Source organism: Loxodonta africana, chromosome 1, assembly GCF_030014295.1.
Source record: "Loxodonta africana isolate mLoxAfr1 chromosome 1, mLoxAfr1.hap2, whole genome shotgun sequence".
Classification (NCBI taxonomy): domain Eukaryota; kingdom Metazoa; phylum Chordata; class Mammalia; order Proboscidea; family Elephantidae; genus Loxodonta; species Loxodonta africana.
This window is the reverse complement of record NC_087342.1, coordinates 66,600,412-66,624,563: the sequence shown is the minus strand read 5'-3', so window position 1 is coordinate 66,624,563 and position 24,152 is coordinate 66,600,412. Positions and strand designations below refer to the sequence as shown.

The 24,152-nt window shown below is 38.3% G+C and overlaps 1 protein-coding gene across 1 annotated transcript; it reads left to right on the top strand.

The window, feature by feature from the left end:
- The first annotated feature begins 3,518 nt into the window (after nt 1-3,518).
- PRL (prolactin) lies at nt 3,519-22,675 on the top strand. The gene is made up of 6 exons (XM_003416445.4): nt 3,519-3,710; nt 12,587-12,681; nt 14,914-15,095; nt 16,983-17,090; nt 19,022-19,201; nt 22,484-22,675. The coding sequence occupies exons 2-6, from the start codon at nt 12,654-12,656 to the stop codon at nt 22,673-22,675; spliced, it is 690 nt and encodes a 229-aa protein (XP_003416493.1). The 5' UTR covers nt 3,519-3,710; nt 12,587-12,653.
- Nucleotides 22,676-24,152: the final 1,477 nt, after the last annotated feature.

Here is a 24,152-nt window from a genome sequence, read left to right as displayed (position 1 = left end):
TGGGTTCCCTATTACCAACTTTCCTGTTCCCTCCTGCATTCCAGTCCCTGAGCCAAGGCTGGTGTGCCCTGTTAGTCTTTTTTGTTCCATGTGCCCGTTCAATCTTTGGCTGAAGGGTGAACCTCAGGAGTGGCCTCATTACTGAGCTGAAAGGGTGTCCAGGGGGGCCACACTCTTGGGGTTTCTGCAGTCTCTGTCAGGCCAGCAAGTCTGGTATTTCTTTTTGAGTTAGAATTTTGGTCTACATTTTTCTCCAGCTCTGTCCAGGACCCTCTATTGTGATCCCTGTCAGCACAGTCAGTGGTGATAGCAGTCAGTGGTGATAGCTGGGCACCATCTCATTGTACTGGACTCAGTCTGGTGGAGGCCATGGTAGATGTGATCCATTAGTTCTTTGGACTAATCTTTCCTGTATGTCTTTAGTTTTATTCATTCTTCTTTGCTCCTGAAGGGGTGAGACCAGTGAAGTATCCTAGATGGCCACTCACAGGCTTTTAAGACCCCAGATGCTACTCACCAAAGTAGAATGTAGAACATTTTCTTTACAAAATCTGTTTTGCCAATTGAGCTAGGGGTTCCCTGAGACCATGGCCCCCAACAGCTCTCAGCCCAGCAATTCAGTCCCTCAGGGAGTTTGCATGTGTCTGTGGAGCTACCATGACCTTGCCTTGTACAGGTTGTGCTGGCTTCTCCAGTACTGTGTACTGTCTTACCCATCACCAAAATTACCACTTCTGTCTATTAAGTGTTTTTCCGTCCCCACCCCTCCCCTCCCTCATAATAATCAAAGATTGTCTCTTTTTGTATGTAAACCTTTTCATGAGTTTGTACAGTAGCGGTCTCGTACAGTATTTGTCCTTTTGTGACTGACTTATATCACTCAGCATGTCCTGTGCTGAGTTCCTTTTATTTGTGGATTTCTTTTTCATTTCTTTTGTTTTTGTAGATTTTGTTTTTATTGAGACTTTATGTTTTTCTTCTTTATTTTGATGAGTAGGTTTGTTAACTTTCCTTGTGGTTACCTTGACATTTATCCTTGTCTTCCTAGGTTTGAACCAGTCTATTATTACTTGGTAACGCATTGCCTTCCTCTCCATTAGAAAGTTCTATACCATTAGTCCCTCTTTTACTGTTCTGGCGTTGTTGTTATTTACAGATTAACCTCTCTGATTCCCTGTTGCAATTCTTTTGATTTTGGATAGTTCTAGAGAGTTCATTTCCTAGGTTGGTAACTGGCTGGCACAATCTTGTGTCCTAGATTCAGGCTGTGGTCTGATGATGTTTGTTCTCAGACCAAAGGACTCCCTTTAATAATTCTTGTAAGTTTGGTTTGGTTTTTACATATTACCTTAATTTCTGTTTATCTAGAAATGTCCTAATTTCACCATCGTACTTGAAAGTTTTGCAGGATATATTATTCTTGGCTGGCAATTTTTTTCTTTCAAGGTTTTATATATGTCATCCCATTGCCTTCTTGCCTGCATGGTTTCTGCTGAATAATCAGAGCTTAGTCTCGTCTTATTGTTTCTCCTCTGTATGTGATTTTGTTTTTCTTGAGCTGCTCACAGGATTTTTGTCTTTGGTTTTAGCAAGTGTGATTCTGATATGTCTTGGTGTTTTCCTTTTAGGGTCTATCCTATATGGGGTTGACTGAGCTTGGATGGTCAGCTTTTCATCATTCATGATATCAGGGAAGTTTTCTGCCAGCAATTCTTCAATGATCCTTTCTGTGTTTTCCGTTTTCTCTCCCTGTTTTTTTTTTCTCCCTGTTCTGGAACTCCAATCACTAGCAAATTTTTCCTTTTTATTGTATCCCACATAATTCTCAGGGTTTCTTCATTTTTCTTCATTCTTTTTTCTGGTTTTTCTTCAAACAGAATTGTATTCAAGTGTTTGTCTTCAATTTCGCTGATTCTGTCTTCCATCATTTCAAATCTGCTCTTCAGCTCTTCTATGACACTGTCCATTTCTGAAATCTTGTTTATTTTTTGGATTTCTAATTGTTGTTTTTGTATGATTTCTAGTTGTGAATTTATTTTGACATTTTGTTTCTGTATTATTTTCCTGAATTGTTCCATTTTTTGTCTGTATTTTCCATGAATTTGTCTGTCTTTTCCAAAAATTTGTCTATTTTTTCCTCATTTTTGTCTGCTTTTTGCTTCAACTCTTGGATTGCTCTGGATATTAGAGATTTGAATTCCCTGTCAGGAAGTTCTAATGCCTTTTTGTCTACTGGAAAGTCATCTGGTATTTTATTTCGGACACCTACGAGACCCATCCTTTTTTTTTTTTTTTTTTAATGTTTTCATACTGTCTGCTGTCTTCCGGACATTTAGTAGTTATTTTCTTCATTTCTTCACTGTAGATTTGTTTTTGTCCTGCATTTTTGTTTTGTTAGGTTATGTCTGAGCAGGTGGGCTGTGCATTCTTTGTTGTTTGCTCATCTGTAGTCAGCATACTTTTCAACTCCTTGTCCAGTGGGAAGGGCCAGTCATTCAGCTATGGCAGCTGAAGGGGAGCGGTTGAGGTGGATTGTTTGAGGCACATATTAGGGCCGACAGGGTGGGCTAGGAATCAGTGCTGGGCAGATTCCAGTAGGCCATGCCTGTGCTGCCTGGGGGTGTGATGTTCAGTGCATGGTGCAGGTAGGCAGGAAAGAGGGGGGAGGTTGTGATGTGTGGAGCTAATAGGGGTATGGGAAAGAGGAGAGAAAAACAGGAGCCAAAAACAAATTAGCAAAGAGAAAAAAAGACTGCTAAGGAAGCTTGCTGTTGGAGTGGAGAGATGAGAAACCAAGAAGCAGAGAAAAGAAAAAGGGAAAAAGAAAGAATAAACAACAACAAAAAAAACTAGATAAAAATTTGGAAAAGAAAAGTCCCAGAGTCCAACAGGTGGGGCTGCTAAGACCAGGGAAGTGGCTCCCAGGCTATGCAGTATAGCCTGGCTAGAGGGGGTACAGATGTCACACAGCACCAGATATTTAGGAAACAGGAAAAGAAGATAACTGTACAGAGGCAAAAACTGAGAAATAAAGACAGACAGAAAGGGAAAAGAGGGTGAAAAGAAAAAAAAAGAAATGCCCCCTGAGATCCCACCTACACAGCTGTGCAGATTAGGGGAGTGGCTCCTAAGCTGTGCTGGGCAGCCCAGCTAGAAGGGGCTCCCAAGCTGTGAAAAGAAAAAGAAAACAAACAGAACAAAGCTAAACAAGGAAAAGAAAAGCCCCAGGGATCCCCCCAGTGTCATGTTGCAGGCAGGGGGAGTGGTTCCCCAGTTGAGTATGGCTTCACAGCCTTTCAAGAAGAAACAAAGATGGCTCATGGAGCCAGGTGTTCCAGATAAAGGAGGGGAAGGTGGTAGGAGGCACAGAAAAAAACAAAAGAGATGGAAAGAATCAACACCAGCTCAGGGGCCCAGCAGGTGCGGGCAGGGCAAATCCAAGCAGCCTGAGGCCAAAGCAGTTCCCACCTGTCCAAGAAACTGTGGCTGGCAGGAAGCAGAGGAAGCTGGAGGAGGGGGGAAAAGGGGGCGTGGCTAGGAAAGAGTATATTACTTGTTACTGGGTGCTGTGTCTCCTGCAGGGAACTTCGTGAAGCTGCCTTCTCCTACTCCCTGTCCACTGATCTCTGACGTGGGCGGGGTGATCCAAGCGACAGGACGCTGCACTTCCCAGCTGGCTGAGCCACCGCAGCCAGCCAGGAAGCTCAGAGGTAGAGCAGCGGGAAGAGAATGGGGGTGGGAAAGTATGTATTGCTGGTTTCCGGGTCCTCTGTCTCGTGTTGGGAGTTCCACGAAGCTGCTTTCTCGTGCTCCCTGTCTGCGGATCCCCAACTGGAATCCAAGATGGTGGATCCGTGCTATGTTAGCTGATGAGGCCGTCCAGATGCATCTCTCCTCGCTCTCCGTCCTCTGTCAATTTCTTATTCCATTTGGTGCTTGGCTGAGTTCTCTGTCTCTTCATTTGGCACTTCAGGTTCCAGGAATGATGTTTGTCTCTGTTGAACTTAGTTTTTTGGGTCTTTGCTGTGGAGGAATGGCATGGTGCTTCTGCCTATGGTGCCGTGTTGGCCGGAAGTCCTGGTTTGGTGTTTTGCAGAAATAGATATCAGAACAATTATCTATGGTCTCTTTTGCTGAAGATTCAACATATATTCTAAATATTATTCAATATATTATCAGATCAGTCCTGTGCAGAGAGGCCACTGCTCCAAATGAGTTTCATGGCCTATCTGATTTCATGATACCTTGGAAGGACTAAATATAATTGGAAGTTGTTGGGCATAGCTGGCTTACAGAGCTTCATGAGAAGCAGGGAACATGGAAGGATCAGGAACTTTTACAAACATGACAAATCATATGCTCAAATTTGGTAATAAAGTAACTATTTTGTCACAGTCATGTAGATACATCCCTAGTAAGCAAGAAATGGAGCCAATAATATAATTCAAAACTCCTTTTCCTTTTTCTATGATTTACAAATAAGTTTATGTAACTCCTCAGCAAACAGTGAAAGGCAATTTGTTCTGAGGAATTAGCGTACTTCTTTATCCAAAAATCTGGGAGTTTACTCCCACATAGGCCTTTCTAAAAAGATAAGGCTTACGATATAAACATGTAAATTGGAGTCGTAATGAAAATAAGATAGTTTTAATGTCATCTTTTGTGAACTATACTAAAATGTTTCTATCAAAAGGGAGAATATATCTAATAAAGTCTTTCATAACATTATAAAATAACATTTTTAGTTTTATGTTTGGGATGATAAAGCTCTTTATGCTTAGAATGACATTGAAGTAAACTACAAGGAAAGATTTTTTTTTTTTTTGACAAGACAAACCCATGACATTTCCACAAAGCTTTTAGTCTTCACTTTAGAAATCTGGCTGCATAGGATAAGGGCAGAGAAAAGGAACAGGAAAGCTTTAGAGGTAGGCTGCTATTATTAAATGCAAATATATTCATTAAGGAATTGGTCAAACAGGAAGGTATATTCCACTTTTAATGAATTTTTTAAACACACAAATACTCTGCAGGTGTGCATTTTTAATTTAATTAGCCTTTGAAGAAGTGGTTATTTAGTGGAAATGGGCCTGGGTGATAAGATGTTATCTGTACTTTATTTTTTTCACCTTGTATATTATATACATGTCATATCAAATTTTTAAATCCATCAAAAGCTGCCTCTTTTCCACTTTCATATCCTTGGCCTTCCTACAGAACCACTGAAAGCTCCAGTGGCATAATTTTTATGGAATTTTGATTTTGAGTTGTGTTGCTAGAAAGACCTCATATAATGGAAACACTACATGTAATGTTTTTAAAGATACATTTTCTGAAAATTTTAGAATGATGAGTAGTTAAAACATATTTTGTGCGTAATATATTTTTGTGATAGACTTGGGACAATTATTTGAGTAATTCAGAACAAACACATCTACTGCAGCACCCACTCACACACTGAGTAAAAGTGACTTACAGGATTGTTAAATTTAGAATAGTCAAGTAACATCAATAAAATCTATACCTCAGTGTGCAGGCTATAAGATTCTGATCAGAGCTCTAAGAAAAAGGGGGTTTTATTCTTTTGATCATCGTTGTTTGGATCATGGAGGCATTTGAAAAGTAAAAGATTATTAATGACTATACTAACAGTTGCTTAGGGTCTACAAAGCCTGCCAACAAATTTGATGGATGGTTTTTAACTGTCTAATTTTCTGGAGTCCCTGGATCATGCAGTTAATGTGCTCAAAATGTTGGAGGCTCAAGTCTACCCAGAGGCATCTTGGAAGAAAGGCTTGGCGATCTACTTTCAAAAATCAGCCATTGAAATTCTTATAGAGCACAGTTCTACCCTGACACATGTGTGGTCACCATGAGTTGGAATCTCCCAGACAGCAACTGGTCTGGTATCTAATTTGTTAACAAGTAAACAAAAATATAAAAGGTTCTGACAAAAAAAATAAGATCCAATACAGATGTATAAAACGCAATGAATATTTGTTTAAATTTATTGAAAAAAATGGTGAGAAAGTCCTCTCTTAACTTTTTAGAATTCTCTTTACATTGAATCATATGAATAATTATTTCATTTTTAAACTTTGTTTAGGTAGTCAAAAGTTTGGAAGAAATAGTTACATCACACACTTATTTTTAAAAAAATATTTTTAAATAATCGAATGTGCTCCAATTTACTTGATGTGACCTGAAAGTAATGAGAAAGTTTTCTATAAACTAAAGGTGAAAACATTCTCACAAACATTGCTCCCAATATCTGCATCCATGATTTTCATTTATCTCAGTGAATGTTTTCTCTGTTTTTTGGGGCGTAGCTACAGAGACAAGTATTTGCCTCTGCCTAGTTGGAATCAACTCGATGGCAACAGGTTTGGTTTTTTGTTTTTTTTTTTTTAGGATTCCTGGTACCGCAATGGTTAAGAGCTCGGTTGCTAAATCAAAGGTTGGCAGCTTGAATCGACCAGCCACTCCTTGGAAACCATATGGGGCAGTTCTATTCTGTCCTATAGGGTTGCTATGAGTCGTAATAGACTCTACAGCAATGGGTTTGGTTTTTTGGGGGAGGGGAGGGAGGATTAGAAACTCTGGTGGCACAACCGTTAAGCACTCAGCTGCTAACTGAAAGGCTGGTGGTTCGAACGCACTCTCGGGAGAAAGACCTGACAATCTGCAGCCCAGAAAAGATTACAGCCAAGAAAACCCTGTGGAGCAGTTCTGCTCTGTCACATGGGGTCACTAGGAGTTGAGATTGACTCGATGGCATCCAACAACAACAGAAGCAACAGTTAAGACTATCTGTTATTCTCCAGTTATTGCCAAAAAGTTATAGTTTATATTCACTCTCTTTCTTTCTATCTGAAATTGATGCTTATTTCTGGAAGACATCTCCATTTCTCATCTCGTTAAGTTAATCTTAAATAATATGAACACTAAATGGCCTATAGAGGAGAGAACATTCAAATGCCACATCACCTATAACGGTAATAGTAATACTGCTTCTCTAAAGTGGTCAGCAACCTTTTTTTTTTTAATCTACAAGAATCATATCAGTGAGAGTTCTTACGAGAACAAAATGGCAGACAAATCAAAGACCAATGTGAAGAAGAAAAAAATTGCTAATAGCTTGTCCTGCCTTATCTACATAACTCATTAAGAAGTATTTTAACAAATATATTGTTTTATAACATGATTTAGAATCACATTTAAATTCTCTTTGACAGCAACAATGTTTCCTTAAAGGCCCTAAAGTGTTTTAAAACATTCAATTTCTCTTTCCTCTTTCTTTGGGAATGAAATTACCCTGGCATTTTCCCTTTTGATAATAATGTATCTCTCAATGTGAATTCAAGGTCACATCTATATCTCTTCACCAAGACTTACCGTCCATTGCTTTAAAAGCTCAGTGGGCATATAAGTAGGAGTATATGAGACAAGAAGATATATTAGTCTGACAGGCAAAAAGATCAGGAGTTCTACTGTCAGCTCTATCAATAATTAAATATGTTTACCTCATATTCTTTATCTGTGAAATGTGCTATTTAGTTGGATTAACTCCATAATTCCTCTGACTCTCAAATACAATGATTTAGATAAACTGGAAATTGTTCCAAAGTTGTCCTTGAGGATGATAACTGTTCCTGATTGGAAAAAAATTAAAATTGAAGTGGGCATAGGTAGGAGAAAATGGAATAGAAGCAATTATAAATATACAGGTCAAGATAACCTAGAGAGAGGAGGAAGGAGAATTTTATGGAGGTAATAAGAAAAGAGGTAGAACAATTGCAACATACCAACTGGTTGAGTGTGGTGGCAAAAAGAAAAAAAAAAGGAAATAAACAACTGAGATGTTAAGCGTGGGGGGCAGAGGACAGTGGTTTGAGAGAAAAGACAAATAGTTAAGGATTTTCTCTGAATAATTCAACATATCTTGGGACACACAGGTTGAAATGTTTAGCAGGTAGATGGCAGCTCGTAAGGGAAGACAAAAAGAGCAAGATAAATACAATTTGGAATCATCTTCATGAGAAGACAGAGAAAGCCATAACATTGAATAAGACTGCCAAGGAGGAGAGTGTAGGGTTGAACACTGGAAGAATTTAACATAGTTAAGGACTCAAGGAGTTATTTAGAATCAGCAAAAAAATAATCATTGGTGACCATTAAGAGAAAACAAAACAAAACGAACTGAACTACTTACCTATTTGTACTGCTAAGTGTTCCAAGTTTTAGAATACTGTTACATTCTCATTATAGTAAAGTATAATGGCATTTACTGCAGATGTTTCAACAGGTGCTTGAAATTATGTCTTGGTTAATTTCTCCTTGCATTTTCTAAATATCTGCATGATGTTTTCATGCTATTATTGAGTGCATGAAGGTTATTAACAGCCTTATCCCCATTGTAGACATTGCCTAATATCACAAAATACTTTGTACTTTGCTTCGTTGAACACCTTTTTTTGCCTGAAATTTAAACTTTTTACTATTATTAAATAGTATTAATATTACTATTGCAAGAATTTCAAATAATTTGTTTGATAGTGTTTTATTACACTTAACCAAAATCAAACCAATTGCCATTGAGTTGATTCGGACTCACAGCAAACCGGTAGGAACAGAACAGAACTGCTCCATAGGGTTTCCAAGGCTGTAAATCTTTAGGGAAGCAGACTGCTATATCTTTCTCCCACTGCCAACCTTTCAGTGGCCGAGCACTTAGCCACTGTGCCACCAGAGCTCTTTTAACTTTTTCTCAGTACTGCATTTTAGATCAGGGGTTTTCAACAGCGCTGCTATTGACATTTTGGACTGCTTGATATTTTGTTTGGGGGTTGTCCTCCACATTGTAGCATGTTTAGCAGCATTCCTGGCCATTGTCTACTGGATGCCAGTAGCACCCCCATCTTTCAGTTATAACAATCAAAAATGTCTTCAGACATTTCCAAAGGTCCCTGGGGAGGAAAATCAACACCACCATCACCACCACCCTTTGAGGACCACGGTTTTAGATATATCACTTGTATACAGCATCTAACTGGGATTTGACATTTTTATAGAAATCAAGTAATTTTGTGTGAGCTTATTCTGGCCTCTACTTTCATCTTTTGTTGTTGTTGATGTTTACTTTGTTGTCTTACACTGGGCACTAAAATGTGCCCAAAGGTAGACGTGGTTAAGAATAAGCATAAGAAACTCATAGGATAAACTAACACACAGACCTCAGAACTGGTTCAGAGGATATGAACGTTACAGCCGTGAAATACACACAAGCAACAACAACACAGCCATCACACGGGACATTACTAAATGCTCCCACTATGGCTTCCTTATTTAAGGATCAAATGCCCTCAAAGCACTGCCAGAGGATTAAGAATTTGGGTTCTGGGATCACTTAGAAATGCTGACGACCTGAAAAGCCTCAATAAGAAACAAACATTGAGTACGGAATTTAGGGGAAAGAAAATGTATGTCTTAATAGACATGAAGTTAATCTAAATAGTAGAATATAATGAAATTGCTAAATTTTGCCCATCCTGAAACAGCCATTCAAGAAGGCACCAATGTGACTGAACATTTCCCCAGTGGGCCCTTCACGTTTTCTGATTACTTTATATTCAAGACAACGTACACCCTAGCTGGTCTTGCAGTCTAAGTTTTGGAAAACGGCTATTTGGCTAAATCAATAAAAAATACATATTTAGTCCTTTGCAAATTTCACTTTATTAAAGATAACTCCTTACTAAAAACTTCTTACTAATATATAATGAAATATATTTGTAATACATCTTCTGAGTATTTTGTAAACATCTCAATTTCTTTCATCCTTTAATAGTCTCCATTATGTCTTGCAGTAGACACCTTTCAAGTTATGTGAAGCATTTTAAATATTTTTGTGTAAATAACAGAAGAAAAGACAAAAGTATTGCAAAACTAAAAACAGGTAAACATAAGAAAATACAAACTCCATTCCTAGTTAGGAATGAAAACCAACCTGATATTAGTCAATGTTAAAATGTGGACTTTAGCACCATTTGAGCTCTTTATTCTGCTACTCAGCAGACATCAATCACCAGCTCTTGGTTTAACCACAAATCCTCAAATCAAAAATGGCAAACAAATGAATTTTTACAAACAAATCAGGCAAGTCCATTCTTAGCAAACTTCTTTATTATTCTACATTTGATAGAATTTAGATTTGATAAAGAGGAAGTTTGATAAACTTGTTTTCTTTAAGTCTGATAAGGAGGAAGGCCTGCAAAAGAGCACATATAATGCAGAAGGCCACAATAGAAAGAGACACAGCGAAACCTATGTTTGAGAGCCAGAACTTGACAGGACTTCCTTGTTGTTCCTGAGTCTTGCAAGATTTCCACCTTTGACAGGTGTAGTCTAACCACTTTTTCATTACTTGTTTTAGTGGAAAATATTTTGAGTTTTCCTTCTCTGACAAGTTTCCACCTTACCCAGGTTCCACCTTTTGCTCTTATAAGTGACATAGAAGTGACAAGTATAGCAGTTAGAAAATACAGAGACAACTCTGACTTTTGCATAAAATACGGCTTTTGCATTATTTAGATATTGCAATATCCTGTTAATAGGAACTGTGGGACTATGGAGCAGCAAGGAAGCACATGATACATTTTACAGCAATGCATACCTCTTTGGAGTCTGTAGGTCTCTACTGAGTAAACACGACTCAGATTTTCTCAGGTTACTCTTATCCTGGCTATCTACGAAAGTTGCAACACCTTTAAATTTTAAGATTAAGTTGTCAATTCTTATGGTAGGCTTTTTTACTCTTGGGTTTCTAGGAGAGGAGGGGAATACAGGGCATCATTAATTTCCCCACCACGCTGCCCTGGCTCTCTTAGTTCAGGCTTTACAACTGGTGGTACAAATGCAGAACCAGTATGAATGTATGGAATCCTGACCCAGCTTTTAGAATGATAAACCAAAAAAAAAAAAAAATCCAACCTGCTGCCATCAAATCGGTTCTGACTCACAGCAACTCTATAGGATGGAGTAGAACTGCTCCATAGGGTTTCCAGGGCGGATTTGAACTGCTGGCCTTTTGGGTAGCAGCTGAGCTCTTAACCACTGCACCACCAGGGCTCCTATAAAGTGATAGAGCCTCTAAACTATCATGTTTATGATTCAATGTCTAGGACTGTTTAAGCTAAGGCAATGAGAAAGACAGTTTTTCAGTAAATTTAGTCTTTGTTAAGATTTCTCGGCCCCCATAAAAGCAGTTAATCAGATACTTGCTGAAGAACAAATGTGGCCCGAGCAAGAATAGAAAAAGTAAATGCTATAATAAGTGATTATTTTTTTAATGATCTCATCCGTCACAGTGTACTCTAAGAGACATATGGTAAATCGAAATTAAAGGTCACAGGCTGCTTTACATGCCTGCCGCATGGGCTTCAAAATGAGAGAAAGTCATCAACAACTCACTTCTTATTCATTATAATCATTTCATGTAGGAAATCTTTCAAAGGTGAGTGGAACTTTTGAATCCACGAAAGATGAATTTTTGTCACTTTAGCCCCAGAATGGCTTGGAGTCAGAAAAGGTAAAGTCATCATAAGTTAATAACAGGTTATCCACTATTATCCTTGAGGACAGTAGGAACGATTAGCTAGAGTTTTGGTTTACTACATCTTATATTAGGGTGAATGTATGTGTGTGTTTGCCTTTGAAAACCACTATGTCGCTTCCCCAAAATAAACTCTCTAAGGTTAGAGGTAAGGTCTTGTCCGTGTTAGAATGAAGTGTGGGTGCACAGCAATATTTGATAAATGGTTCATTTTCCAAACTTCCTCGCATCCCCCGATACCTCTTTAAGCAATAATCCTTCCAGGGTCTAACTTGACTAATTACTTCCTCTATACCCTTGGCATTTAATCTCTCTAAACCTCTGCTCCTTGACCTGTAAACTGGGGATAATAATCCAAGTTTACATGATGTTAAAACCAAAACAGGCAAACAGAGGGCAGTACACATGACAAAACTAAGCACCATACATATAGGTCATTTTTTAAAAAGATAAATCAGAATGTATAAAAAAGCAAGAAAAAAAATAAGGGAATTGTAACGAGAGTGTAACAGGGAACTGAAAATCCTACTTTCTCGATTCTTATTCTATCTTTCCTAGTTTTAGAGTGCCAATTTTGAAATCTTGACTTCACCTAGAAATCTTGAGTAACCCTTTGATAATACACAAAACTATCACCTCAGTGAAACATAATGCTATATATTCAAGAAACTGCAGAGAAAAAAAGATAAATTTTCAAGTAAATGACTTCTGCAGTTTTACAGATTCTCTAACCTAGTCTCCAGAGCTCACCTTCATCATTTCTCTCATTTCCTCTCAGTCTAATTAATCAAAATCCTTCCCAGAATGTTCATTTCTGGCCAGTATGTCTTCCTGAATATGAATAAGAAAGTACCTTTTGATGTTTGAAATTACGGGGGTAATCTCAATGACGGAAATGGATGACCGGGTAAAGGGAAGGAATGCCTGATTACTAGATTCATGAAGATGTCAGAGGCTTATAAAACCCATGTCTAGGAAAGGAAAAGCTGTAGGAGTTCCAGATCTTCTCTGGTGAAGAGTGTTTCCCGCAACTATCATCACTATGGACAACAAGGGGTCATCGCCGAAAGGTATGTGCAACAATTAATCCAGTTTTTGGCTTTATCAACACTTCTTTTGGGGGGTATTAATGTGAAATTTTAGCTAATTTTCTGTTGGTAAAAGGTTTCAGGCTTACAGCTTTTAGAAGCTTTTGGAAAGCAGCTGTATATGGACACGTTAGAAAAGAACAGTGGTTCTCAACCAGGGGTGATTTTTCCACCCCAGAAGACATTTGATAATGTCTGGAGATGTTTTTAGATGTCATAACTGGCATCTGGTGGGCAGGGGCCGGGGATTCTGGTAGACATCTGACAATGCACATGACACCCCTCCACAAGAAGGGACTATACAGCCCCAAATGCCAAGGTTGAGAAGCCCTGTACTAGAAAAACACCACAAGAGCTTATGGGTCCAATTTTTTACATCTGCAGAAGGCAGAAACTAACATTTTCTGGCTCCCAGAACTCTTATGTGGATTGGTAAAGTTGAATGAATCTGATGAAAACTTTCAGTTCTGAAGCCATAACACAGACAATGATGGCAGAAGTGTCTCTTGTACTACTTTGACAATTTGGTTTAAATCAAATGACATTTCAATGGGAAAACTAGGTTAGTAATAACTAATTGCCTGTACTTTCTTGGATGCCATTTGCAAGGAATAGAAATTAGTAACAACCATAAAATTTATTTTCTGAATCAAAACCAAAAATATTTGCCTATTTTATCTCAACTGACATTGAGAGAATCCTTCAGAAGATGATGGTGTGGATGAAGATACTCAGAGTTAAAAAATCTGTTCAATTATATTAATTTCATAGAGCCAATACTCCAGCTTCTCTACCTATAAAGCTCATTTTATTTACACGTGTAGATAAAATACCCATTCAGCTGCATTATATGACTATAACATGTGTAAAACAAAATTTTCAGAAGTATCGTTCTTTTGGAAAATTAAAAGTCTGTTATGAGTTATCTCACATTATTTTTTTCATTTTGTGGTTAAAGGGTTTAGTTATATTCTATACACAATTTATGTTTAGGCATTTTTTTCACACAAAAATCCTTAGCACTTGCCTAGTTTTATCGTGGACATTGCTAACTACATTTATTGAAGGTTCCATGGAAACTCAGTTTCTGATAAATAACATATTTATATCAGATATTCTTTTGGAGTAGTTTCAATGAAGTTAAAAACTGATTTTAATCTGGTAGCTACACAGTGGTTCATTTTGAAAGTGTCAATTATTAATATTATCTCAGATCACTGTCTCATGAAAAGTGGGTGTTTTATAGGTGGAGCAGAAAAAGTGAGCAAAATCAAGCCTCCTAGGGCCTCCATTATCATGTAATCAAAGGCACAGTGTTGTTCTTGACAAGTAATGGCAGGGACCTCTGCAAACACTGAGCCCTGACTACCACGAGCCCAGTCCCTCTCACAGGCAGATGGAGAGCCCGTGGGTATGTGTGATGTAACAAGGCCACAGTATTGGCGTCCTGCCTCCTCCACCAGCTTATAATAATGGAACTTAGAGAAAATCACTTAACCTTTCTAAGCTGTCTGTTTCATCAATAGAATTTGATGATAATAAGGAAGACCCAGTGTACTTCACAGGGTTACTGTAAAGCTCAAATGAGAAAAACTTTAAAAGCCTCTCGTAAAAGGTTCAAGCAATTGCATGGGATTATGATGGTAAATTAGCAGATGCAGCCTACAGCATCCTATTTACGTTAGAATTCTCTTCATACTCACTATTAGCACTCAGTCGATCATATGTTTATTCTTATCTGTCATGAAGATAAAAACAAACCCATTAACAGTGCTCTCCTTGTCATTTCGGTGTCTAACATGCAACGATTGGGCAACACAGAGTTAAAAAAAAATCGCAAACTCCTAGAGAGCTCCACTGCTGAAAATGCCATAGAAACTCCCAGGATATTAAACTCTCTGAAGAGAATGACCTAAACACCCTGGCTCAAAATTAATTTAAGTTCCAAATGTTTGCTAAGTACAGAAGCACTTCTGGGAGCAATACCAAAATGCACGGAGTAACCTACTTCTCAAACTATATATCTGTGCAAATATAATTATATATCTAAATTTACACAGTAGAAAGTGTTGATTCTTCCCCCCTCAGCTATTACAGGACCAAATCATGCAGCTGGGGGCAATGGCAGCAATAAGGCTTCCTTCCTCAGGATTGCTTTTGATAACCTCAGCTGAATAGACCGTCTCAGCATGGCTCCTGTTTTTATTTAAACAGGGTCATTCCTGCTGCTGCTGCTGCTGGTGTCAAACCTGCTCCTGTGCAAGAGTGTGGCCTCGATACCCGTCTGTCCCAGGGGGTCTGTCAGGTGCCAGGTGTCTCTCCCGGACCTGTTTGACCGAGCAGTCATGCTGTCTCACTACATCCATAGTCTCTCCTCAGATATGTTCCATGAATTTGTAAGTACTGCACTTCTCACTTCCTCCCAGAAGGAGCTTTCCAGTGAATGACAGGGCTACTAAGTTTTAAACTAGAAAATTTCATAAGCCACATATCAAATAATACACCTTGACAGGTAAAAGAGGAGTCCTTGGGAGGTGCAAACGATGAATGCGCTTAGCTGCTAACCAAAAGGTTGGAGGTTTGAGTTCACCCAGAGACACTTCAGAAGAAAGGCCTAGTAGCCTACTTCCAAAAAATCAGCCACTGAAAGCCCTATGGAGCACAGTTCTACTCTGACATACAGGGAGTCACCATGAGTCAGAATCAACTTAACCACAATTGGTTTGGTTTTTAGGTGAAAGAAGGCATCAGCTAATGAAATGTGGAACAACAAGAAAGGGAGAGGTTCATGACACCTCAGTGTTCCAATTTTTTCAAAAAGTGTAGTAATGATTTTTTTTTTTTTTTTCTTCTAGTTCAGTATATTGTGAAAATTTTAAATATGTTTTTAAATGCTTGATATATTTCTAGCTGGGACTGAGGAAAACCAAGAGTGTCGATTTCTTGCTCTTGCAATTAGGGGTCATGTCTCTCAACTAGCACCAGTTCCCTTCCGGTTCCAACCCCTGCTGAGATTTCGTATTTCTAATAAGTTCCTCTGCTGAGAATTTGCATTTCTAACAAGCTCCCAGGAAATTTTACAGAAGAATCACCTGGGGATTTGTTAAAATGCATTTTCTAATTCAGAATATCTGGGGTGGAAATGCGAATTCTCAGCGGGGAACTTGTAAGAAATGCAAATTTTCAGCAGGGGGTTGAACCGGTTTGAAGCCCTGCTAAGCACATTGTAGATAACCATGGAATGCGAAAGCAAACAAATAATAATACCTTTCAGACATCTCCAAAATGCTAGGAATCACTGTTCTAATATTTCCAGTGTCTAGGTTTATAATTATAACAGAAAGGGTGGTTTAAAAGTAGAAACAATTATTCTCTTTCTGATTAAGGTATTTTGAAGGTTGCATGTTAACTCTTTTAGGCCAGTAAAGAAGCAGAAAATAGTTCACTGCTTCAGTAAATCAAAGGGACCCCATAGAGAACTTGGCTCAGTGGTTGCAATATATGTTTAAAAAAAAAAAAAAAAAAATTGTTTACATGGTTATTTTTACACACTTACTGGTTTTTCTTTTGCCCTCCATTTTTGACTGGCCATCTTTTGTCTTCCAAATCTTCCTCGTAATTCTGTAAATTTACACAGCATTTTGCTACAGGTTATTTTTTCTTCATTAACGTGTTAGCTAAATTTTTTTCTGTTCTTTTTCTGTCAATTACTAAAATCTTATGGCCTCTTTGACTTTTTGTCACAGTCAAGAAAATTGTATTCAGCATCTATGATGAACACAGTACAAGGCGTGTGGATTCAGAAGTTAATCAAACAAAAGTTGTAATTGTATAATGCCTATTAAGACAAGCATATCAATTCTGACTCACAGCAAACTAGAGATTGAGCAGCTAAATAAGTCCATATGTACGGTGGCATTTGGCTCAAATATTAAATACTAAATTAAAACATTTACTGCTTCATGCTTTTTTCTATTTTTGGTGTTTGCTCTCCAAATGGTAACTTGTGGAAAGGGTGACAATAAACAAGAGAATTTAAAAGAAGGGAAGAGGTTGCAATTTAGACAAGTTGGATAAAAGTAAAAACGAATATATGGACATAATGGAAAAAGAAGTGGACAAAGGGGATATCCACCTAATTCTTTAGTTTCAACGCTTACATGGCTCTCACTAAAAAAAAAAAAAAAAAAAAAGTCTATCAAATATACTAAATTCTGGTAATGTTTTCATTAATTCAATGCCCAAACAACCCCAACTAACTGAATTTGCTTGATCATTTCTAGAATAAACAGTATGCTCTGGGTCGAGGGTTCATACCCAGGGCCATCAACAGCTGCCATACTTCTTCCATCTCTACTCCTGAAGACAAGGAACAAGCCCAACAGATCCATGTGAGTCTGTCATCCAGACTTTTCATCTAGAAGGTTGAGACAGGACACTGGCATTACCCTGCTGTAGTTTATTAAAGGCTTTCAAATTTTTTTAAATAAAAAAAAATTTCTAATAGGTCATGGTAATTGCACATGCAGAGAAAAGTAGAGGTGGAATAAGCAATTAAACAGAAATTATATGACCTAGTTAATGAGTTGTGGGTAAAATCAAATGCTAGTATCAAAACAGATAGCAAACCTATAAACTGACCATGAAGCCGACATTGAGTTAACCAATGCCTTGTACCTGGATAGCAGATATTATACTGTATGAAAGCTTGACATGAATTGGACTCCATGTATAGAATATAAAATTTGCAAAATGTTTGTAGATGTTAGAAATTCAAGTGCAGTTTTATGTATTACATATAACTAGTGATTCCTATATGGACAGCATTTAACATTACTGACCACTAAACTCTTTGAACCATCTCTTTCCTGACTTCTAAGTCTCTCCTTCTGGTTCTCCTTACTTCTCTGACACCTCACTTCATTACTCTTCACTGACTTCTCTGCACCCTTCTACCATATTATTAGTCACCCCCTAGCAGCAAGTCCTGTAATATATTACATTCTGCTTCTCACAGCTACAACTGCTGCCCCTGTTCCGATGACAATAAAATCTGCCTATCAAGCCCCAATCATTTGTCCAACCTTCAATTTTTTATCCTTATAATTGGATTCCCTTCTGATCCAGTGCCATAAGCACAGCCTTAACGTGATCACAAAGTAAACATCTTTATATATACCCATTGCCATCAAGTCGATTCTGACTCGGCTCGGGCAAGAACTGCCCCATAGGGTTTCCAAGGAGCAGCTGGTGGATTTCAACTGCCGACCGTTTGGTCAGCAATGGAACATTTAGCCACCTCTTTACATATATATGCCTACAAATACAATCTGTTCTCCCTTTTACAATTTTACTAATGGCACCAGTATTCTTTCTGCCTGCTAATCTCATTAATCATAATCATGACAGTAATAAGAAGAAAAAGGAAAAAAGAAGACAAAGGAGAAATTAAACATTTATCGAGAGTGACTACATTTTCAGACACTTCACAAAACATCTTATGTGCATTATTGCATTTAATCCTCATACAAATCCCACAACATATTAAAAAAAAAAAACAAACCTGTTGCCGTCAAATCGATTCCAACTCATAGCAATCCTAAAGGAGTAGGGTTTCCAAGAGTAGAACTGCCCTGTAGGGTTTCCAAGAAGCAGCTGGTAGATTTGAACTGCTGACCTTTTGGTTAGCATCCAAGCTCTTAAACTACTGCACCTTGCTGGAATAATGAAACAGGCTCAGAGAGGTTATGGAATTTGTACCAGTCACATGGCTGGTAAACAGTGAGGCCAGGCTTTACCCAACGGAAAGCCCTCGTTCTTGATCATGCTACAATACTCCTAGTAAAACTGTATGTCTATTTACTACCTGACCTGTACCGTCCTACAGCTCCTTTCTTTCATATTCTAGTCCAGATTTCCATGTCGGTGTCAATTCAATCCTTCTCTACTCTTCATTTCTGTTACCACTCGACTAGTTCAAGGTAGGGACCGATCACCCAATAAACAAGATATACCCGCTGCTCGGTGGGAGAAAACACCTGGCAATCTACTCCCATAGAGATTACAGCCTAAAATACCTTATTGGGCAATTCTACTTTGTCCCATAAGGTTACTATGAGTTAAAATCAACTCGACAGCACGTGACGACACAGGCCAATAGCTTAAATTTTACTTTTCTATAACTTGTATCACCTACAGAAACACTTTTGCAGACACAGAAATAAAAAAGAGACGTTAGGTCAACCTCTCTTAGCAAAAATCACACTTAAGTAAACCTGTTATATTATGCCTGTTTTAATTTTTTTTTTTTATGACTGCGTAGCACGGAGACCTTCTGAACTTGGTCCTCACAATGCTGCGCTCCTGGAATGACCCTCTTGATCATCTAGCCTCTGAAGTGCATAGCCTGCCAAAAGCCCCGAGTGCTCTCCTAACAAAAGCCACCGAGGTTAAAGAGCAAAACGAACGACTTCTAGAAGGCATAGAAAAGATAGTGGACCAGGTGAGCAACTTCTCTCCTGTTCTCATTAATGAAAAAGATATATCTCTGATGATGAATGAGTGCTGAAATATCTGACTTTGCAAGGATGAAATTTAGGCATTGTAGGTTCTCAACGGCTATTAAATAAACAAGAGCGTAGTAGCTCATACTACGGGTAATCCCCCCCCAAAAAAGCTATGACATATTCGAGTTACGATGAACCGCACTTACGGCTGTCTCCCTTTTTTTTTTTTTTTTTTGGTACATCTCATCACTAGTAATATGTATGTATTAAAATATATTTGTAAGGTTATATGTAATGCTTCCAACCCCCAAAGACAAAGATCAGATTTATAAAGATCTGATAATAAAAATTAATAATAATGAAAACTAAAAAAAGAGGTATTCAACTTACATCAGAACTGACTTACAATGGAGTCCTCAGAACAGAACTCTGTCTTAAGTCGGGGGCTACCTGTAATAGATTCAATAGTAAGTGAATCTTAAAGTTCTTTCAATGGTAAGTGAATCTCAGGATTCTGCTGTCATATTTAACAGGTACAGCATTCTCTGTGTTGCACAAAAACCATCACAGGATTGCCCCTTCCTGAGGGCAGGTGTTAAAATATTTGGGGGGGAAGAAAAGCAGAGAGCAGGATCTGCAAGATGAATGTTTCCTTCCAAGGATACCAGGACACCCACTACTAAAATTCTGGTCAGATTCTTCCTCATTTCTCCCGATACCAAAAGATGTGAGTGGGAAGGGAGAAAAGAAAGCATCGAAATCCAGTTGGATGAAGTCCCACAAGCACTAGACTTTAGGGGGTAACTGAAGAAGGGGGTATATCTATTTTGGAGTGTTTTTTTTATTTTGTAATTTATAAAAAAGTTGTCTCATTCAGGAGCCCTGGTGGTATAATGGTTAAAAACTACAGCAAGCTACAGCTACTAACCATAAGGTCAGTAGTTCAAATCCACCAGCCGCTCCTTGAGAACCTTATGGGGCAGTTCTACTCTGTCCTACAGCAAAGGGTTTTTGTTGTTGTTGTTTTGTTTTTGTCTCATTCTAAATTTTTTCTTGGGGTTCCACAATCAAACATACCATTGCATTTAATCTCCTCAAATAATTGGTCATATTTAGGTTGGGTTAATATTTGCAACATCTGTCTCTATTCATTTGGCATAATTTCAACATAGCGAGGCAACAGCCTTCTGAAGTTCAGAAATAATGCATCACCTAAAGAAAGATATCCGATTATGGGAATAATAACAGGAGAAATTTTAGATTTCTTATCGTATACTAAGTACATGTTATCATGTGTCATTTCTGTAATCTTCATGGGAGAAGAATCTATTCAACACAGATACAAAGCACATCTTAACCTTGGGAAGTGTGAGATAAACACCTAGATTTTCAAGTTATTTTCTTCATTACAGTGGGCCTATTTTCTGAGGTCACGATTTAATTTGTTCTATAATGCTTCATTTTCTGTTCTGTTTTCCCCACCAGTTGTTTGTTTATTCCTGTTTATATCATTGTCCATTTGTGCAGTCAATTTTTGTCCTAATGCTCAAGCACCAAATATAAGAAGCATAAAGTAAAGCAACAAATATCTATCATATTTGGATATTGTATACCCTTTGGCTATATATACTTGGGATAAAAACCTGTTGCCACTGAGTCGATCCCAGCTCATAACAACCCTATAGGACAGAGTAGAATGGCCACATAGGGTTTCCAAGGAGTAGGTGGTGGATTCAAACTGCTGATCTTTTGGTTACAGCCTGAGCTCTTAACCACTGTGCCACCAGGGCTCCATATTTGGGATATATATATGATACAAATATAAATAGCCTTTATATTTCCACTAAGGAATCCCAGATTTAAAAAATATTCTTACTCTGTAGGAGAAAGGTCAGCAGATCAGGGCCTATAAGTATCCAAGGGGTGTATATAACAGCTTTCCAAATTCATTTTCATCCCTCAAGTTGCCAAACTCGTTACTCAGTCTCTGAGACCTCTGGGACTCCCAGCCTGCAGAAAGAATTCTGAGAGACATAGTGTTCCCTCTGTCATGTTGTTCAGTATCTTTTATTTATCACAATCATGCCGCCAGCCCTACCACACAGCCCTCACTACTGAGTGGTAGCTGTCAGCACTACCCTTTCTCATTGGTGATTTTCCCAGCACCTTCCATCCCAGGGCCCTCAAAAGACAGCAGCTTTTTTTCATACACATTGGTGGGGTACCTGTCTTGGGTGGAATGTGAACACCTTCCCCCCAATTACTTAAGCAGATCTTCTTAGTTATCACTAGATTATCTGCACCTTAAAACACCAAGTACATCTCTCATTTCTAAGGTCTTTGGTACGTACAGTTATTTGGAGAATAAAACTCAGTTCAAAGCAAGAAAAAGATAAATGTAATTATGGCGACCTGTCAGAAGAAATGAAGTACAAAGTACACATCAGGGACAAAAATCAGGAAATAAAATAATTCCTCAAGTGAGAGGATTAAGGCTAGCTCTTCATCTTCCTTTGGTCACATTCAAGTATATCTTCAAATAGCAACTTTCTGCTCACTGTCTATCTACTCCTAAACAAATATACTTCATCTGTGATCACATACACGCCAGAAAACACAGGCTTTCTGCTTCTAGTTTTTAGATTACTAATAGATGTCTGATACACTAGCCCAAGAATCCATGCCTCTGTCTAGAGACGTATGCAATCCTGTATCTTCCCCAAATATATTAAATATATTTTTAAGTTGTGATAAAATATATATAACATAAAATTTGTCATCTTAACCATTTTCAAGAGTACAATTCAGCGCAATTATATTCACAATGTTGTGCAACTACCACCACTATTTGTATCCAAAATGTTTTTTTTTTTTTTAAATCAACCCAGACAGAAGCTCTGTATCTATTAAGCATTAACTGCCCATTCTCTGCCTTACCTCACCCCAGCCCACGGTAATGACTAATCTACTTTCTGTCTCTGTGCATTTCCCTATTCCAGATATTTCATACAAGTGGAATCATACAAGATTTGCCCTTTTGTGTCTGCCTTATTTCACTTAGCATAATGTTTTCTACCTTTATCCATGTCATAGCATGTACCAGAACTTTTTTTTATGGCTGTATAATATTCCATTGTATGGATATACTACATCTTATTTATCCATTTATCTGTTGATGAACATTTCCTTCCCCACAATTTAATTCAGCAATTACAAGGAACAAGGGTCAACGGATACTGATAGTACTAATAATAAATCACTATCTTTTTGATGATTAGGTTCATCCTGGAGCCAAAGAAAACAAGGCCTACTCTGTCTGGTCGGGACTTCCATCTCTGCAGACAGCTGATGAAAATACTCGCCTGTTTGCTTTTTATAACCTATTCCGCTGCCTAAGCAGGGATTCGCACAAGATTGACAGCTATCTCAAGCTCCTCAAATGCCGAATTGTCTACAACAACAACTGCTGAGCCCACATCCATTCCGCCCGTATCCATTCCATCTATTTCTGAGATGGTTCTTAACAAGCCATCCCATACCAAGCTTCTCTTATTATCTAGCTTTTTAGTGCATGCTTGGGTGTAACAGGTCTTCTCTTAAAAAATAAAAGCTGTCTCTTTGGAGAGGCCAAAATCTAAAAAGCCAATTTGTCAAAGTTTCTTATTTTCAAATGATAGAAAATAAAAAGAGAACTCATCACTACCATGGAGAAGCTCCTAGCAAATCTTGTCCCAAATAGCAGAAGCCAGTCCTGCAAATAAAGCAATTAACAGCTTACTTTAGAATCAGAGTAAACTATGGTGGGTCAAGTTATTAGAATCAAAGACTTAGCTAACTATTAATCATGCTAGTTGTGTTACAAAGAACAGTAATTTCTCAGACTTCTTTATGAAAGCCAGCCACATATTATCCGCTAACTTTCACAGTGTTATGACAGACAATATAAGTACTATGAAACTATGATGACCCAAATAGCATGAGGTTTACTGAGCCATCTAAAACTGTTAGGATATAATCATGAAATGGTTTTATCTTTTTCTAATAACTGTCTTCAAACATGCTTTACTGAATTCTCATGCCCTTAGCATCATCTTGGATACATTCATTCCATAGTTTTCTAGTCACTTTGAGCCTAAGTCTAGTCCGGGTAAGTTTCCAACTTCATCTCATATCCAATCAATTTAACGTTTTCCTCTACCCTACCGTGGCTTCCCAGGTGATACAAAAGGTTAACTGCTCAACTACTAACTGAAAGTTTGGTGGTTCCAATCCACCCAGGGGTGCCTGGGAAGAACAGTCTGACGATGTGCTTCTGAAAGGTTACAGTCTTGAAAACCCTAAGGAGAAGTTCTGCTCTGTACACTTGGGGTTGCCATGAATCGATATAGACTTCACAGCAACTGGCTTTTGTTGTGGCTCAAGGGAACTAACAGGAAAGCAGATTAGGTCACTTCCCATGATGTTTCTTTGTCCTGCCTCACTGGATCTCCATTCCTGTGACATGTTGGGGTTGGGATAGAGGATTAGGAGAGATGGAAAAGTTCTGACATCTCTTACTTGTGGGGTACTACTGTAGCTGGCTCATTACTGACAGGGACTAACCTTGAATTCCCTAAATGGCATGTGTCTCTCTTATAGGGCATGCTTATGATTTTCCAGGACGTCCACAAGAGGGGTCTACACAGTTTCTTTACCAAGGGGATACTCTCTGGCTTGATTCTTTTATCCACCCCACAGTTTTGCCACCTGCAGTGTTCTCTACAACCTATGATGCTCTTCCCCTTACCTAGCATGTACCTTACTGGAGAAAACTGGCTGAAGCTCAGCTATCTGTCAACTGACCCACAGGTCACTCATGCATCCTAACTATGCCAAACAGTAGCAGTCATGCTGGATCATGGCTGAGCCCTCTCCTGGTGTCTCTCTCAATTCTCTTCTGTTGTTCAC